This window comes from Saccostrea cucullata, unplaced genomic scaffold (assembly GCF_032062105.1).
Source record: "Saccostrea cucullata isolate Sc308-1 unplaced genomic scaffold, CSIRO_AGI_Scuc_v1 ctg848, whole genome shotgun sequence".
Lineage (NCBI taxonomy): Eukaryota > Metazoa > Mollusca > Bivalvia > Ostreida > Ostreidae > Saccostrea > Saccostrea cuccullata.
The window spans coordinates 47,338-66,153 of NW_026941208.1; the positions used below are offsets into that span (position 1 = coordinate 47,338).

At 31.6% G+C, this 18,816-nt stretch overlaps 1 protein-coding gene across 8 annotated transcripts in view; it reads right to left on the bottom strand.

Moving 5' to 3' along the window:
- The window catches only part of LOC134257419 (uncharacterized), a 51,071-nt gene that overhangs the window by 7,227 nt on the left and 25,028 nt on the right, over nt 1-18,816 (bottom strand). For 4 of the 8 annotated variants that reach the window (XM_062740037.1, XM_062740035.1, XM_062740036.1 and 1 more), the window contains exons 2-9: nt 15,767-15,972; nt 10,960-10,980; nt 9,466-9,483; nt 7,915-8,078; nt 3,604-3,751; nt 2,914-3,050; nt 1,880-2,015; nt 1,333-1,428 (exon numbers count right to left, since the gene is read on the bottom strand). In XM_062740037.1, the coding sequence (XP_062596021.1) occupies nt 1,333-1,428; nt 1,880-2,015; nt 2,914-3,050; nt 3,604-3,751; nt 7,915-8,078; nt 9,466-9,483; nt 10,960-10,980; nt 15,767-15,923 (877 nt within the window). In that variant the 5' untranslated portion in view covers nt 15,924-15,972. Of the gene's footprint in view, nt 1-1,332; nt 1,429-1,879; nt 2,016-2,913; nt 3,051-3,603; nt 3,752-7,914; nt 8,079-9,465; nt 9,484-10,010; nt 10,032-10,959; nt 10,981-15,766; nt 16,396-18,816 lie in introns of those variants that run through there. The other 4 variants (XM_062740030.1, XM_062740029.1, XM_062740031.1 and 1 more) reach the window with 4 other exon arrangements.

Consider the following 18,816-nt stretch of genomic DNA (forward strand, 5'->3'; position numbering starts at 1 on the left):
AATTAATATTTAATGTTACAACTCGCTTCATTAAACCAAACATTTATTTTTATTACATACATCATAGAAAAGTAGAGTCCTTCTAGTCCAGGTCTGCTTCAAAGGCTGATAGCTTTTGTCTCAGTTAAAATTTCTCAGAGTGAATTTTAATATGCATTTAATATGAAAAGGTAGCTTACATAGCATGATTATTTAACTATAGATATGCCCTTGAAAACAGGACGCGCGAATTCAATAAAAAATAATTCTAAGACATTATCAATCAACCTGTCAATTGATTTTTCTTTTCTATGCCCCTAAAATCGAAGGTAGTTTTTGATGGTTCTTCCGTTTCTTTTTGTCTTACCGGTGATCTGTTTGCAAATATATCAAACATGGTCATACCGGTAACTTTTGAAAAAAAGGATTGGTGCTAGCTAGGGCTTTAATATTTTACATATCTATGTGTTCCTTTTGGTTAGACTTGTTTGTTGTGCCAACAAATAGCAGATGAGTATCATTATGCATGTTTTAGAATCCTTTTTTCTTAGAATGCAAAAAAATATGTACCTAGTAAATATTGCAATAGACCAAAGGTTTACAAATTCTCAGAATGTGCTGTCAACTGCTGACTCCTAGATGTGGATTATTTAAACTATGCAGCTACTTAGATAAAGAATATGAACAAGCCTCTTCTCCATAAACAATTTTGTTGTCTACTTTATAATTTGAATGAAATATTTTCGTCATTCCATGTGTATCTTATATATAGTTTCGGTATATATTATATATAGAACCTCGTGGACTGTTAATTGGTTTTAGTAAATGAGTGAAGGATATGGACATAATAAACAATATTCAATCTTAAAGTCCATAAAACAATACAAAATAGGAGCAGAGCAAACACGGACCTCTAAATCATTAGAGGTGGGATCAGGTGCAATGGAGGAGTAAGCTTGAACTTTACTTTTACTCTAGTCCCACTTTAACAGAACTTTAACCTTGGTCAAAAGTTTAAACGTTTTTGAATTTCACAAGTGTAAAATGTATTTGAACTGAACAATTATTTCTTCAAGTGTTAGGTTATTTTTCTTTTTGATCATGACCTTGCAGTTTAGCTTTTTTTGAAAACTTAATTTTAACCTTGGCCATACTTTCAAAATGGTTGTTGCTACAGCTTTCAAATGTCTCGTGTGTATTCCTTATGAGAAGAGCTGTTTAAGGTCTAACATTTTTTATCTCAGTACATTGACCTTTAAGTTTGAAATTCAATAGTAAATTCTAACCTGACCTTGATCTGAGCTGCCTTAAGATTAAATTATTGTTAGTTAACTACATGTAACTGTTACATACCATCATAACAGTGTATTGGATAGTTACATATCACCCCTCCATCTACGTAAGTATTTGTTTCTCCATTGTATGTGTAATTTGTGGCTTGAAACATTCCTGTGAGAAAAGTATAGAAGTGTAAATATAATTTCAATGAAGGTCAATAACAATTGTATTTCTGAAAGAAACATAGTGTTATTTTTTTTTTTTAAATTTTGCATGTTTATTACGTTGTCATAGTCAAATACGAAAATATTTTTTGTAAGATATTTAGTATATCGGGGTATCTTCAGTAAATATATAAAAATGCTAGTAAGAGTTAGAGATAATGAACTATTTGAAATGGAATCATAAAATGAATGTACTTTTGTATAAAATAAAATAATTTTGAATAAAAGAATGAATTAAGACTTAAAAGTTTCTATTTTATTTCTAAAAATAAAAAAAAATTAAAAATCAATACTTTGAATAAAATCGAGTCTTTAGTAGACTAATTACATTTATGATACACTGAAGATCATTAGCAGTAGAAATACCTGATGATTGGTCAGATATAATATATTCTTACCTGGAATTGCCATGGACATGCGCACTGCTAATCTAATAGGCATGTCCGGTGTTGTTTTCACGTGACAATACTCTTCAGTCATGTGATTTAGATTTGTCACGACAACACAGAGTTCTTTTCCAGTTTTTTCATAAAGCTTTAAAAATAATTTTACACAATGAAAAGATCGTTTCCGTCTAATTTTTTTTAAACAAAATAATCGTCGTTTTGACTTGATAGAAAAACTATTCTCAAATACATTCTTCAAATTAGAAGATATTTTATCATTTAATGTTACTACAGTATTACATGTAGCAACTGTGAAACCATATAATTTGATGGTGATATAAAAGTAAAATTGGACAACTAGATGCATGAAATATAAAGTTAAAAACGATGATTGTACGCAAATTATCTGGATCTTTGTTAACAATTTAGAAGTTTATTTGAATTTGTTATTGTCAAATAAATAATTTTTATTGCATAAATGACTAATTACTTATCCATTTAACTTCTATTCTTTATTCAAATCAAAATAATGTTGAAAAAAAATGCAAAACGTTAAGTTACAGGTCATTTCATTATGTTATTAAAGTTGTATTCAATTACATGTATGTCAGTAGCATAGATACATGGTCCTTTCAGAACAAGTCACTTTAAAAATAAGCAATACTTAAATGATAAATGCAATCCTTAACAATCGTATAGACAGCCATAATCCGAGATTCCTCTGACTCTAACCCCTGCTTTTATATTGTGACTTGTGCAGGGGAAAGTCACAATATAAAAGCAGGGGTTAGAGTCAGAGGAATCTCAGATTAAGACAGCCTTAAACCTAACCCTAAATTGAGGCTTGTGAAATAAATATTCCTCCATTGTTTCAGTGACATATCTCCTTAACAATGGTACAGACAGCCTTAAACCTAAAGTGAGGCTTGTGAAATAAATATCCTTCTATTGTTTCAGTGCCGGATCTCGTTAACAATGGTATAGACAGCTTAAACCTTAACTGAGGCTTGTGAAATAAATATTTTTCTATTGTTTCAGAGACAGACCTCCCCAAAGGTGACGTCTTTGTTCCCCATCTTTTGTTCCATTTTCTCTCCAAACCAGTTGTATATCCTATTTCCAGGGTTCCAGCCATAGCCAGACAATAGGTTAGGCAAAAGGCTAAGAACTCCAAACTTAGCATCTGTCAAAGAGATGGTGGTTATGTGTTAAAGATATGATCAAGACAAAACATAACAAAAATGTTTAAATGACCTCAATTTATTGAAATCACATTATATGTACATTTAATTACAAACCTAGGCCTATTAGATAATATAGCCTCTTTTTGTAAATGTTACCATTAAGTTACAAAACCTGAATCTTGAATTCTTAAAGACACGCCAGGGATTTTTTTGTTTGCACAGATTATGTAATTCAACAAAGCCATGGTCACGAGCCTGCCATTCTGAATTAAAACACCTGATAAATAATGTCTTTTTTATACCTGTGCACTTAAGAGTGCAGTGTGGGGCAAGTTGGTTAGATCATCTTTCTTTCGTGCTAAGCCAATCTTACCTAGATATAGCACATCGCTATATTGTTCTCAAAAATCATTTTTATTGTGCTGTTCCAGGCACTATAGGTTTAATTTTTTTCAGTATTGAGTTAAAAAATCGCATGTTTCTGATGTACATAGCCAGATAATTTTTTCCCGCCAATTGTATACCGATTGGTATTCTGATAGTTCGTCTTACCTAGAAACATAGTGGCCATATTCTGGCTTAGGAAGCCTTGAATTTCCTTTGAGTTGAACCCCACTGCCAGCAGAGAAGCCGTCATAGCGCCAGCGCTAGCCCCGGCAAATCTCTTCACCTGATCCATTAGCTTCAACTCTTCCAAGGCCTGAATAAAAAAGATAAATTCTGAATTTCAAAGATTTCTTAATCTTCAAAAAAAATTGCACATTAGAATTGATTAATTTAACATGTGAAATCAAGATGTTAAATGAAAAAAAAAAATTAGACGAAATTGTAGACAATTGATTCTCAGGGGTACTGATCAATGCTTCCTTTCAATACAGTATATTCGCTGGAACACGGAACTTGTCTTCAACAACTCCAGCAGCGGCCAATTATTGCATGCCAAAGTTTTAATGAGCTAAACACATGTCTCATCTTCAAAACACTTCGGAACTCATTTAAAAATTCCACACTTAGTAAAATGGTGAGATAGACTGGTGAATTACTTGAATTATACATATATTGCAGACTTGTAATTACCAATATTCTAAGATTTTAAATTTTAATCCCTTGGTAATGTAATGAGAATTACATAAAAATCTTGATGGAATGTTCAATTTCTTAACTAACTCTCTTGAGACAAGGCCTCGAAAATAAGTGTTTTTTTTTCTGAAAGACTAATCCAAAGTAATGTACAGGAAATACCAGCAATTCTCTGTCAATTTGGTCCAATAACAAAGAACCATATTTGATTTGACAAAGACTTGCACAACTTTTGAACGTTAATTACATTCAGTCAGTGTCTTTTACAAATAAATGTGGTAGAAGTTTCAACAGACCGTCAATGAACGAGTAACCGCGTCACTGACGCTAGAGGTTGCGTGGGGTGGAGGGTCATCATATATTTTTTGCTCGATACGATTCTCAGATACTACCGGTATTTTGTCTAATATCTTATCATTTTTCCGTTGTATCCCGATCATGACAAGAAGCACACGGCGGGTGTGACCAATTGGCATGGGATGCTCACTCCTCCATGGCACCTGACCCCACCTCTGATGTTTTGGAGGTCCGTGTTTGCTCTGCTCCTATTTTGTATTTTTCTATAGTCCTTTGAGCGTGAATACTGTTCGTTATCTTCATATATTTCATCTCAAACTTTAAGAACTGTATTAGTGTAAAACATCAATAATTTCCTCTTTAATCCTTGAAAAGGGCATAGATACAGTTTCAGTAAAATTTTCAAATTTTTTTTCACATTTTTTACTAATATTTAACTAGGGTCTTTCTAATGATCATCAAAAATTTGAACGTCAGTTGTCGAGATACAAGATAGAGTTGTAGCTCCAAACCTTTGTTATGTAAACAAGGTCCATGTCATGTTTTTGTTTACATAGTTTAATATACTAATATATGTTTGTTCAAAGTAGATAACTTCCATTAAAAAGGTACTTTTAAGTACGATCTGACAGTTTCTATTGATTTGCTGAATTTCATTTTGTTACAAATATGATATTTTCTATATGTAAAAAAAAAAACAAGGCAAGAGCCTTGTTTACATTATGAAGAACTTGAAGTTCTGTATCTTGTTTGTTAATCAACAAATGATGTTCAAATTTTTACTAATCATTAGATGATGGCTTAGGTAGGAATAGTAAACATTACACTTGGTTTAAAAAATGGAAACTGTGTCCATGCCCCTTTAACTTCAATTCTATAAAAAGCAGGAATTAATCCCAGCATAAGTACTAATAAGTTATACGTGCAAATATTATCAACAAGATTTCTTTAACAAAATTAAAATAATCTCTGCATCTGCTACACTGATGTCTAATAGCATACTGGATTTGATGCATTCTCGATTCCTTCCTTTGGAAAAACAATGATACAATAACTGTTTGGAGACAATGTCTTTGCAAAACTTCAAGCTCATAGCATTGACGCATAAATACATGTTTATATATATACTCAGATTGAAAGCATCTATTAGATTCTTTTTCGAAGTAATAAAGGTGTTTATTTCATTCAGTCAAACCGAATCCAAGAGGATAAAAAATGTACAGATTGTTTTTCCGAAGGCACTTGTGTTTTGATTAGAAACGTCCATTGATACGATGCAACATGAAGTGAGATGTTTTTGTTTTAGAATGGAATCAATTCCACTTCTACGTGATCTATACCCTTAAATATATGCTTTACCCCCCTTTAAAATTACACTCCTACCTTTAAAAAAGGTTTTTATTTGCTGCATTAATAATTTATCTGCGTACCCTTTCTCTGTATATTTAATTTTGTCAACAGAATGAGATTTCACATCTTTCACTTTTACTTGTACGATTGTATACAGGGCATTTTTACTTTCATAAAATTTGACAAACTGTGACCTGTTTAAAAGCTGACAACAATATAAGAGGACTAGGACAGTTTATGAGTTAGATATAATCATGCTGGATGGGCGCCACAATAGCTGAATCACATATCCTGAAGGGCTGACGTTTAATGGTAGAATCGTGTCCCTCTTAATAACCAATTCTTACTTACATTAAATATACTGAAAGTTCAATATACAGGTACATGCATGCACATGAATGCTTTATAGTGTAAGGTTAATATTTTGAATTTTGACCAAAGCCTTCTGGATCCTTCAAATGATAGTGCGTCCAATTTTTTTTATATGCGCGAACAAAGATAGCGACTTCCTAAGAAGCTGAATGAAGTATGACGATAAAGAATTATAGTATTCAAGTTCCTAAGACCATTCAAACAATACAAATTAAGAGCAGAGCAAAAAACTGGACCTCTAAAACACCATTGGTGGGATCAGTGCCATGGAGGAGTGAGCATGCCTATAGGTTAAATCCGTCGTCGTGTGCTCCTTGTCATGATCGTGAAAAACGTTAAAATCCGAAGACAATACAATGTGTAAATAATGGGCTGTATATAACTTTGAAAAACGTCATTCAGCGTTTGACTTAATGTTAGATTATATGTTGAAAAGTCATTGTATCGACCATAAAGTTGCGAAATGATTACTTAAAACAAGACTTTTGATATTTCTTGTTTTATCAACATGACAATAGCTAGCTTGCCTTCTTTAGTAAATGTTGTTACGTAGAGTATGCTCTTGTGTATCATCTAGATCTGAGAGACTTTCAGGTGAAAGTGTTATATAACAACATACATTGTAGGGGAAGGTTGACGGTTGCAAATTTGAAGTGATCACGTTTATCATAAAGCTTTGCTGTTAGGTTACAGTTAGTCTAATCTTGTTCTAGTATGATATTCAAATATTACAACAGATGTGTCAGATTCTATGGTATCTTTTATAATGTCAAGCTCACTGGGATATATCAAGTCTACGTATGAACGGAAAGAACTATTGTTAATTGATGATACGTCGTCGATATTTCTAAATGTCGATTTGAATTCCACAGCATCTTTTTAAGATTTTGAATAAAATCTGTTTCATATGAATTCAAAAACAAGTCTGCTAATAAGGGGGAGCAATGTGGTATCTATATAAATAATAAATGATTTAATTTGATTTCTTAATGTAATTTGTTATAAAGGGTTGTATGAATTTTGCTTTGAAAAAAAAAATCATGAAACATTTGTATTTATAAAAATATCTACTGAATTGCGAAAGGGTGTCACAAATTCTGTATAAACTGAAGAGAAAAAACAAAATATTAAAGGAATACGTAATTCATATTTTTTTTTCAATTAGAATTTAAAAATAGATATTGAAATTTTAACTTATTTCTATACTGTCTTTTATCTTAAGTATCCATTACACATGAAAATTGATTAATTGATGAATCATTAGATAATAACTGGCAAGATGTAGAGTTATGATGCACTCTCAACCTTTATTGCTTTAATTAAGTTGCAGTTTAGCGTCTTTGCTAAGGATTTCAATTTAGATTAGAACTTGTTTAGATTACAAATTCCTTAATCAAGCATCGGGAAATATCTGCGACTTATAACATAATAATTATAGTGTCGTGGTGTAAATTTTGAATTTGAAGGGTGGCAGTAAATACAAAATTTACAACATGAGTAAATTTTGTATATACTGCCACCCGGTATAGATTCAAAATTTACAACATGACACTAGTAATACTGCAATCTAATTAAAATCAGACTTTTTTCTTAGATCCGTGCCTTATGCACGCTACACAAAATGCATATGGCGCTGATCTAAGAAGTCTGATTTTAATAATAAGATCGGTACACGTAATACTGCACAGTTTCTAAACATATAATCGCGGGTATAAAAGTTAGCCTTTTCAAAATTAATGTACATGGTGTAAAATGTGTTCTTACCCTGACGGCCCCGCAGTAGGCCAGGCCTTTATTTCCCCCTCCCTCAAACACGAGGTTCTCAAAGGGGTACGAGTGGTCTTTAGGGTTTATCTGCATGGCCTTGATTTCGATGTCGTTTAGGACGGACGGCATCTTCTTCAGTTTCCGTGTTCGATGATAGGCCCCTGAATTTAGGATTGTAAATTTTGAAATTAAAAGATATACGCACATTTAAATGTGACCGTCAAGTCAAAGATTAAAAAATAAAATATTTAATATGCTGCAACATGAGATTTTGGTTAAGTTGAACTATATCAGCTAGGGAAATCTAATAGAATTGGGTTAGTTGTTATAAAACGGGAAATGGTGGGGTGTAAGATCCATTAGAAATTAGAAAATATTTTTACAAATGATTTTTGATTGATTAGAAATAAATATACTTTTCTCAATAAGTGCAAGATAAAAAATACAATCTTTAGATTTATCTGTATATATATCTTTTGAAAATACATCAATATAAATGAATTTAATCGTCATTAGTATTGCATCCAAAGAAAAGTTACAAAATGAAGAGTATGTAACTACATTAGAACACGTCTTGGTTAATTGAATAAAATGCTGATTTGCAGTATTCATGTTATTCATACTGGCTTATTATAATGATGAATTAAACAGGAGATCAGACGTCAAAGCCACACCCAGTTTACGAATGCTATCACCTACACGATCAACAGGTGCTAAAAAAATCGATTGATTTTTCCAGGATGTTTATTTATAAATGTTCGATACATTTGTACGCTTTTGTGTTGAGATGATTTATAATTTATTTCAATTCAACTTCAATATATATCCAATATGTTTCTTCAATGGTCAATAAACCTACTGCCGCTCCTTTGAATGTAACAGGTTTTTTTCTGTTAGAATTTAAAAATTCATACCACACAGTTCTTTGAAGCATAGATCATGGGGTCAAAGAGTAAATATCATCAATAGTTAATTCAATGTACAATCATTAAAATAATTGAAATTTGGGAAGAAATGTAAACGTGTGGACAGATATAGCTACAAATGATACAATCTATTGTGTGGGGACGTCCAATAAGAGATAGAGGCATACAAGTCATATATAGTGTGTTTATTTTAGAGTCGTTTCATCCTCGCATTTCTTTACGCCCATGCAGTTAAAATGCATTTCATCAAATTTCGAAAAGTCAAGATGACAAAGCATTCGTTCTGGAATTTGAACTCTACAAGAATGAGCCTTGTGGTTTCTTGGCGACTGAATTAATTATTAATTTATCATAAAAGAAATATAAGACGTGGAATGTCCCCATACATATAGTATGGAGAGAGAGAGAGAGAGAGAGAGAGAGAGAGAGAGAGAGAGAATACTAGTGATGAAGATACAATTTATTAGGCAGGTCTATTTCAAATAAACTTATAAATACTTATATATATTAAATGTAAATCCTGCTATTTAAACGTGCGGCTGACACAATTTCACACGATATAAGGAAAAATGTGCACATGCAAGTAAATAGATTAGTTTGCTTTTTTTAAATTAAAATTTACCTCTCATTTTTACCGCAGCTGAAAATAATGGATAAGAACTTTTGAAACAAAACTTTCATAAAAAGACAATGACACGTCAGTCAATCATGGACAAACAAACATGCAGATTTTATGTCTTGATTTCTATGTGAACATCAAATTTTCCATACAATTTTAAAACGCATGGATTAGAAAAAATATTATAATTACACTTCAACTACAATTAAAATATGCAATGTTAGTATTTTTAAATGTGAAAATGCGTTAATTTTCTTTGTGTTTTAATTAATATAATCATATTAAATTGCAGAAAAAAAATCCTTAATTCCGAAAGTGTAGAAGATATTATTAATTTCATTTTTTTAATCTTATTTTTTAAAATTCTACGTACTGGTTAGATAATATACTACATCGAATAAATACAAAAGTTGTCATGGAAAGGCTAGGTGTGTTTTAGAGAGGTAAATCGTGAGTTTCAGTCACGTGACTCAGAAACCGGAAGTCAGTGGTCTTTGATCTGTGACAAAGACCAAAGGTGCAAGGAGAAAAGGTGAAACTAACATTACCTCGTAACTTAGCAACATATGCTACAAAAAGGATAAAAAGGAAACAAAAGCATGAATTTAGGCTCTGAAAACAAAGAATTGGTTTGGCATGCCGTAGCATAATTATGATGAAGATAGAAACGCATATTTCCATGTTCAGGATTACATGTAAATGTATCTTAACAAATAAATAAATGATAAAAATAAAATTTACTTATCTTATTTTTATATTTGCATTGTAACAAAATAAAATCAAAGAAAAACTAAATAGGAAGGTGCAGGACTACTTTCAAACAAAATCTACGGAAGTGATATACTCTACTTGAATAAAAAGAGAATTTTGAACTCTTAAAATCTTTAATTTGTTTTTGAAAAAATATTATTACTCATCAAGATTGCGATAAAGTAAGATCATAACTATATCTATACATGTATACCAATAATTCTTTGTGCTTGGAACCCGTTGGGAAATTGTCTCATGAATTTTAAAACACGTGCACTTCAAATTTCAAGGGTGAAAATCTATTTTACATGCATTTGAGGCCTCTTTTCAAAATCCCTTTTTTTTAATTCAATCACTTTGCCTAAAGTCTTTCTATTCATCGAAAAAAAATAAAGAAACAAATTTAAAGTGAATAAAAAGATCAACATAGAAAATTAAGCCTGAAGAACAAAACAAAAAAAAATCAAGTTTGATAAAAATTATACATGGAAATTAAACAACCTAGGTTGTTTTAATTCCTACAATATTAAGGGGAAATTTTCAAGACTAACTTTGAAGAGTTCTTTATATATATATATATATATATATATATATATATATATATATATATATATATATATATATATATATATATATATATATATATATAAATTTACTTGTCACCAGGAATAAGAAAACTGAATGGAAAGGGTTATATGTAAAGTAGATAAAAAGTCCACTATAAAAACCCAGTAATTGTAAGGTTACCTCGTATTTTAGCGTATTTTTCTGCAAAGAAATCAAATTTATAACTACGAATCCTGAACTTTACATAAATTAAAATAAGAAAGCCAATAAAAAAATATCAAGCACACAAATACAGTATTAGAATGCCCATCATTTGAATTTCGAGCATTATCAACTTCTGAAACTAAGTATAGTATAGGAAAGGGTGGTTCCAGAAAATTTCAACTTACTTGTTGTCAATATTCGGGGGGGTGGAAATTTTAAAAAAAAGTTGTTTTCTGGAGTAAAAAAAAAAAACAACATGTGAGTTGACCCAATTTTAGCAGTTGATGGAGAGAGGCAAACAAACATTTTTTTTTTTTAATGGCCTAAGATTTTTGTTTTTAAATTGCTTTAGGATAACATTTAAACACATCGGTTACAATTATTGATTATAGCTACTGAAAAAAGAAACTATTCAAATCCCTAATCACCACCGGCTTCTTTTAAATTTTTTGTTCTACATGGTTTCAGAATCAATAGAAGATTATTTTTTTGCTAGATTAAAAAACAATACATATTCTTTATCTTTTACCCTTAAAACAGTCAAAATATTTAAACATTTCAAACAAAATACTATAATACCTTTTGATATTATAATTCTTTTATGTTGAATTCGAAATTCAAATGATACACATGTACCTGCAGATTGTATTTTTTCTTTAATAATAATAATTAGAACATACCCAGTGATTCAGCATCTTAATTAGTAACGCATCGTTAATAGAATCTTTATATAGCAGTGTATTTAATAATCTTGGGAATATAACAAAATTCATAAACTTAAATTATTTAAGCATCCTAGTAGCAAAACAAGCTCACAACATACAAATTGTACAGGCGCCGTTTAATCATGACAGGGGGTCTTCAAGCAAAATGCAGCTGGATGCGTTTGAAAAAAAAACATCCAAAGGATCTTTAGCAAAAAACAACTTTGAAGCATAACTCGTGATTTGCGTTGCATTTGAAACCCATTTCTTTAATTCGATATTGATATCCTTGGTACATAAGCACTTAAAATCATATCTTTCAATGAATTTACATATGATTTATCTTATTCAAGGACAGATAAAGGTATTGTGCCCCCCCCCCCTTTTATAACTTCGATGCTAAATCATTATCGTTTTAATTCAATAAACATATTTAATTCGAAGAAATTGTGCTTAGTAATCTTTGTAATTTAAGTTACATAGAGATAAATGTAACCGCTTTGTAAACATATCTATACAAGCGTAGCAACTCTTGAAACAAAATCCCCTAAAATATTGTTCCTTCACCATTGCAAACCAACTTCAATATGCGTACAATTTATACCCTGGCACTCAAGTCATGATAAAGATTTTAAGTCAACAGTTTTTTTTATTTTTTTGTATATATAGCCTTTTCATGCGAGGATTTAAAAATGCAGCTGGAAATTTACAGAGCGTATTGAACCCAACAAAAAAAAAAACGCATCCGAAAACAGATTTGAGTTAAGTTGGTATGCAGAAAAAACAACTACATTGTACATGTTATATAGCAGCCTTCAATATGTATGGTGATTTGCGTAGCCGCTACTATGTAGAGAAACAACTATTTTCATTTGACATGTTTGATCCAATTGTTTTATATCAGTTGATAGTAAGTAACCGTAATATATGGAAGCACTGCCTTATAAAATCATGCATTGTGTCAACTTTCCATTACATTATGACATTTACATTTATACAGATTTATGTCAACTTTATTATATTATGTCAACTCTTTATGACATTTACAAACGCTACTATTGCGTTATGTCAACTTTACATTACATTTTGTCAACTCTTTATGACATTAACACACACTACTATTGCGTTATGTCAACTTTCCATTACATTATGCTAAGTCTTTATTGCATTAATCGCACTTCAATTAATTCATTGCATTATATCAGCTCTTTATGACATTTCAAAACAATTTTACGTGGTGTAAAGATGTTATTATATAATTTAAACTCATTAAATTTGTGCACTCTCTACTAGTAAGAAGTTCATTACATGACGTGAATTTATTTAATTCAATATCAAGTCGCTATAACACGATGTCAGAATTTCATATATGATGTGAAAAAAATTGTCAAATGTGGCCAATTCTTTGTATATTGTGTCATCAATATGCTACATGACGGGAATCTATTACATGATGTCAATTTTCCCTTACTTTTTGACAAATCATTATTATGTTATACCGTTGTATCTCTACATTGTGTCTAAAATATGTTTGTCAGTATATCTTAGAATATTTCACCTTTATTATGTGCAAGGTTATGCCTAAAACGTTTTGTGTTTTCAGTGCACATATGTTAAACTTGCAAATGATTTAAATTGTATCAAATATTAAATTATACACAAGACTTAATTAATCCTTAATTAAATATCAGGTTAAATTAAAAATACATGTTCAAATCATGATAAAAAATATAAAGTCAAGCTTTTTAAGTCTTTAACCCTCCTTTTTAAAAAAAAAAAAAAAAAAAAGTGTAAATATGTATTTCATACGTGCACTGGTGGGTCGGTGGGAAAAGGGAGGATCCCGCCCTATCTTTAGTGACCAAAATTTGCATGAAATTAATCAATTGATTTTACTTTGTAGGACATTGCATTAGTTTTACATAAAGTATAACTGAAATAAGTTGAAACGTTTTATTTAAAAAAATCTAAAGCCTGAGAGCTTTCGGGTGGGGCCCCCCTATAGCTACTCTTTTCAAGAACCCAAGACGCAACTGATATGAGCCCGTGTTAATCAGTGAAAAGTTATATTTTGTAACAACCCAACTAAAATGTCCGTTTTTGTACTGTTGAAAAAAATAACGTACAAGAAAAAGCGAAAAAAAAAATCCAAACTCGAAAATCCTATTTATGATCAACCAGTCCTTAAAAAAATTCCAAATATACTACATTACCCTTATACTTCAGCAAAAAGAGGGTATATAATGATAAAGTTATGTCGGAAAAAAGAATGTAATCCCATATAATGATATAATGTCTGTCTGTGTGCGGTTATCAACTTTGACATAATGTAAATGTATTTTACAGCGCGTAATGAACATTTGTAATCCTGATAAAGAATTAACACGTTTTAAATATAGGTAAACATTCAGTTTTCTGAAATATGGAAACATAATATATGTTCTCTCCATAATATATGTTCACATTATGTTATTAACCTTTTTCTTTATCAGAGAGGCTTAACATATAGATATGCTTTGTTATAAAAGAAATAAATCTAAATGTAATGATAAATTTAATCAAAAATACATAAAACATAATTTGAATTGAACTGAAAAATGACCAATTCCTTTTAAGCTTCTATATATTTTGTTTTTAGATTGCATGATATGTACTTGTAAAAGATATAACGTAAAATATTCAAATCGGTATGTTAGATTGACATAATGAATCATAGTTTTATGCCCTCTAAATAGCTAAAAGAGGGCTATATATAAATATCTTATTCCACATGCGAGTGTCTCGTAATTGTTTCGACATCTCCGTCATGAAATATAATTGCACCAAAAATGACACATTAAATCTGTATATACAAGATTTATAGAGGCATGTCAACCTATCAAATATCGTACATGTGTTAGTCTGCTTGCGGTTTTTATTTCAATTCAGTTACATAACACAAGGGCAGACTTTTTTTCCTTTATCGCTAGGTTGGTTGAAAAGATCAAAATATCTTTTTCTTTGATTCTATTCTTCCTATTAAGGAACAAAGTTTGACTCTGAAGTGACGATTTGATCTATGGGTACTAGAAAATAATTAATTTGACAAAAGTCTTGTAAAGTAAATCAAATTGTGTCTTTTGACAAACGCTTTACAAACCATGTCAATGACATGATGGACTCAGGTTTCCGAATATCAAGGTCACTTCTTTGCCTTAAGAAATCATACAGTTTAAATTTTAAAAATATATACTACAAAAAGAACGTCCAGATTTATTTATCTTATTTGTAAACTGAACCATCAAGTTTCGGTGTTAACATATCAAGAAAATGATTAGCCGTATACAAAATTAGGGGTCTTTATAATTATTCCTGAAGGATTTAAATTACACTTTTTGTATACATTAGTAATTTTTAAAATATGTTTTTATGCTGAAAGGAGAAAACATTGATGGCCTGAACATGTGTACCCGTCACGAAAGACTACACTCGATTTCTAAACAGAAAGCTTAATGTACAAAACTTACAGTCGAATGCTAAGATAAACCTTGTAATTACAAGCTTAATGGAAAAATTTAAAAACTAGCAAGCCCTGTTATTACTTCAGCCACGTAACAGTCTTACACCTTATCGGTACTGCAAACACACAGACATTTACAGAAACTACTACAAAGGAACAAAAACGGTGTCTTATTTTTACCTGTGAGGATACTAAAACAAGGTTTTTATCTCATGGGAAGATTAAATCAAAGAAAGAAAATCAAACTTGAATCTGATTACCGAATGTCTGGGCTTTCTTTAACACCTTAGAACCGACAAAAAGTTTAACACCGTGATACAAAGACAAGAACATTAAAGCTGAGAAAAAATGCCGAGATCTGCAGTTCTCTCTACATGTACCGATTTTCCAAGGACATCTAGCTGTACTCGTATTTGATTTCATATATCTTGCTATATAAAGTTGTTGGGGTAAATGTCGGTTGAACTTCAGGAAGAATCGAAAATTATGTTTGTGAGAGCCCTGTGAGTTTTTTTTAATTAAACCTTATAGCCATCCTCCCAAAACCCATTGACCACAGAAAAACCTATATACAACTGACCTTTGGCGTTGATAGCACCACTGTCCACTTCATCCAATTCCTCGTCATCGTCTAGCTTGAACTGTTCCTCTATGTATCGATTCCGGGATTCCAGGACCTCTTTTTTCCTCCTGTCCCCCGGGTCGCTCCATGTTTGGACTCCCAAAGTGTTCCCCATGGTCTTCAGCACAGAACACAACTTTCTGAAGCCCCTACGGTATTCAATGCTGTAAATTTGGTCCACAATATAAGTTAATAAAGTTATAATGGACATGAAAAAGTCATTAATTCGGAACCAGTCCATCTTGGTTGGTTCCTTTGGTGGGGGGACTTGGTAGGAATCAGCCACGGTGAATGCAAGTCTAACGATACCAAGAAAAAAAACCTCTTAAAGAGTAGAGTTCAGATCCTTAATTGTGAGATATCAATCTTCAGCTTTGAAGGGTGTTTAAAAATACCAGTTGTTACGAAGAAAATCGAATCACGTATATATACACTATTTAAGGAATAAATTCCCCTTGGTATATTCACACAGCAAGACGAATCAATATATCCCCCATATTTAACAGAAGAGCTGCCTGATACTATCACTATTCAACAAACATATCACTGTATAGAACTGTCCATTTCATTAACTGATACCGGACACACAATTCCGAAATGAGTTTCGTAATTGCAAGTGAAATAATTCTTTTTTCCCCTAAAACGGGTGCCGATTTGGAATGTAAATTAATTAAACACTCAACACCTTCACGCTAGAGAAAGCCTTATTTTCTCAATGTATACCTTACTCGTGAAGAAGAAGTTAGACCCGAGGCAATAAAACTGATTAAAATTAATCCAATAAACTTCGAATGACTTTTCCTCACGTTTTTAAATCCAAGGTATGTTTTTATTCAATTAATCTCCTTTGAATACGCGGGGCATGTCTTGCGATGTATAAAGACTACCTTATGAATAATGTTCAAAACAGTCAGTGCGGGCAAAAATAAAACCGGAAATTAATTTACATATTCATGTACACTGAGTGAAGCATGCATTGGTGGATCAAAGAGGATCTACCTGAGCAGTTTCTTTACTTGTTTCAAGATCGACAACTCTAAATCTACCACTCATTTAAGAAATTATGCACAACACTGAATACAACCGCATGTACAAAGTCATGTACAGGCACGTAGCATCGGGGGCCTCCCCCCACACTTTTTCCCCCATCATTACCTTTGAAAATGTCCATTGAAAGGTTGGTTGGCCCCCCACTTCTTACAACAGTATAGTAATATCAAGGAAATGTAGATTTGTATTGGACAAAAAAATTGAAGTGAAAGGACGTTGGCCTTGAAAAAAGTTGGCCACTACCCCCCCCCACCCACCCACCCACCCACACACACACACCTTCACGAAATAGGATTTTCGAGTTTGGGCAATTTTCCTTTTTTTTGCTTGTCAACTTTTACAGGTAAGTAAAAAAAAAATTCTCTGGTTGCCCCCCCCCCGCAACTTTCGAAAATGATGCTACGTGCCTGATGTACACATGTATACATGTAGCTTCCAGCATTTGTGAAAACTCGGGTAAATATATGTATGTTTTTATATATTCCTGTTTTGTACAATACTTTTAGTTATTGTACACTAGTTTTAAATGTACAATTCAGAATTTGTATTTCGTTTGTATGCTCTTATATGCATATACCCTCTGTGAGGCCTTGAGACATAAAGAATTCAAAGTTTCAAAGCAAGAGCATTCTAAAATATTAGTTGCAATCGTTTACGTATTAGGTATTATGTATACGAGGGCCGTTCAAAAATTACGCGGACTGTGCTATTATTTACTCTTACAGACGTCAAATAGTTATAAAATTTCATAGAAATATGTATCTTAAAGATTCCAATAAATTTTGGGCAAAATTTCTGTATTTTAACAAAATTCTACTAAAATTATCGGTATGTTGATATCGTTGATGGAGAGGTACGGCGCACGACAAAAAAAAAAAAAAAAACTGAAGCAAAAGCATGCGGATTCAAAAATTTAACTCATTGATTTTCTAAAATTCGCGATATTTTTCAACAATTTTCTCAAATGTACCTTTAAATTGTTCTATTATTATGTATTTAGAATTTGGACGTAATGTTTGAAGTACTAACAGAAATATAGTGATTTTTCTCTGATGCGATTCCCGTGAAAACGACTGTGAAAATGACGTTTCCTGAATTGACGGCGCACCAAACTTTTGTTAAAATATGTGTAATGCTCGAGATATCAGCAGCATAGATCCAAAATATGCATAATAAAACATGTAGTAAACTAGGCTACTCGTGATATTTGCCCACAAATAGCAAATTGAAATTTTAGACAGTTAGACCTCTGTAAAAAGGCTATACGGGAGGACGGGAAGAAGATTATAGACGAAAAGTTAACTTTATCCGGACTGTAAAGAGCGTGATTGAGAGTCACCAATATCACACTATATCTCATAAGTAGTTTTTGGTTAAAAAAAAAAAAGAATATTCTTTACTTGTTTTATAGATTTTAAGCTTGACAAGAAATGGTGTTTTGATGTTGAGTAGCTAAGGTAACTCAAACTATACAGGTACTCAAGGGAAAATGTTGAGAAAATGAAAGCTTATAATTACATATTTTTTATAATGCTTGTGACGTCGAAGATTTTGCTGCGCCGTGACTTAATGGTATGTCCTGAAAAATCACTCAAAATCAATACCAATTTACAAAATTTTTATATGAAATTTTGAAGACCATATAAGTAAAGATTCTTTTATATTATTTGTGAAATTTTGCCCGATTATGTCGTCAAATATTTCTTCTGTGCAACAAGTCCGCGTAATTTTTGAACGGCCCTCGTACATGTATTATTTGCAAATTTTAGATCTACTGACATTGGACTGTTAATTAATAATCAAAATGAATTCAGTGAACCAATAGAATGATAATGAATTGACTATACACTGTAATGAAAAAAGGGAAAAGAGACATGCAGACATCTACAACGAACTTTTCAACAGAATTTTGTTTAAAAAATAAAATGGATGTCAGCCATGCCCCCGCCCCGGAATAC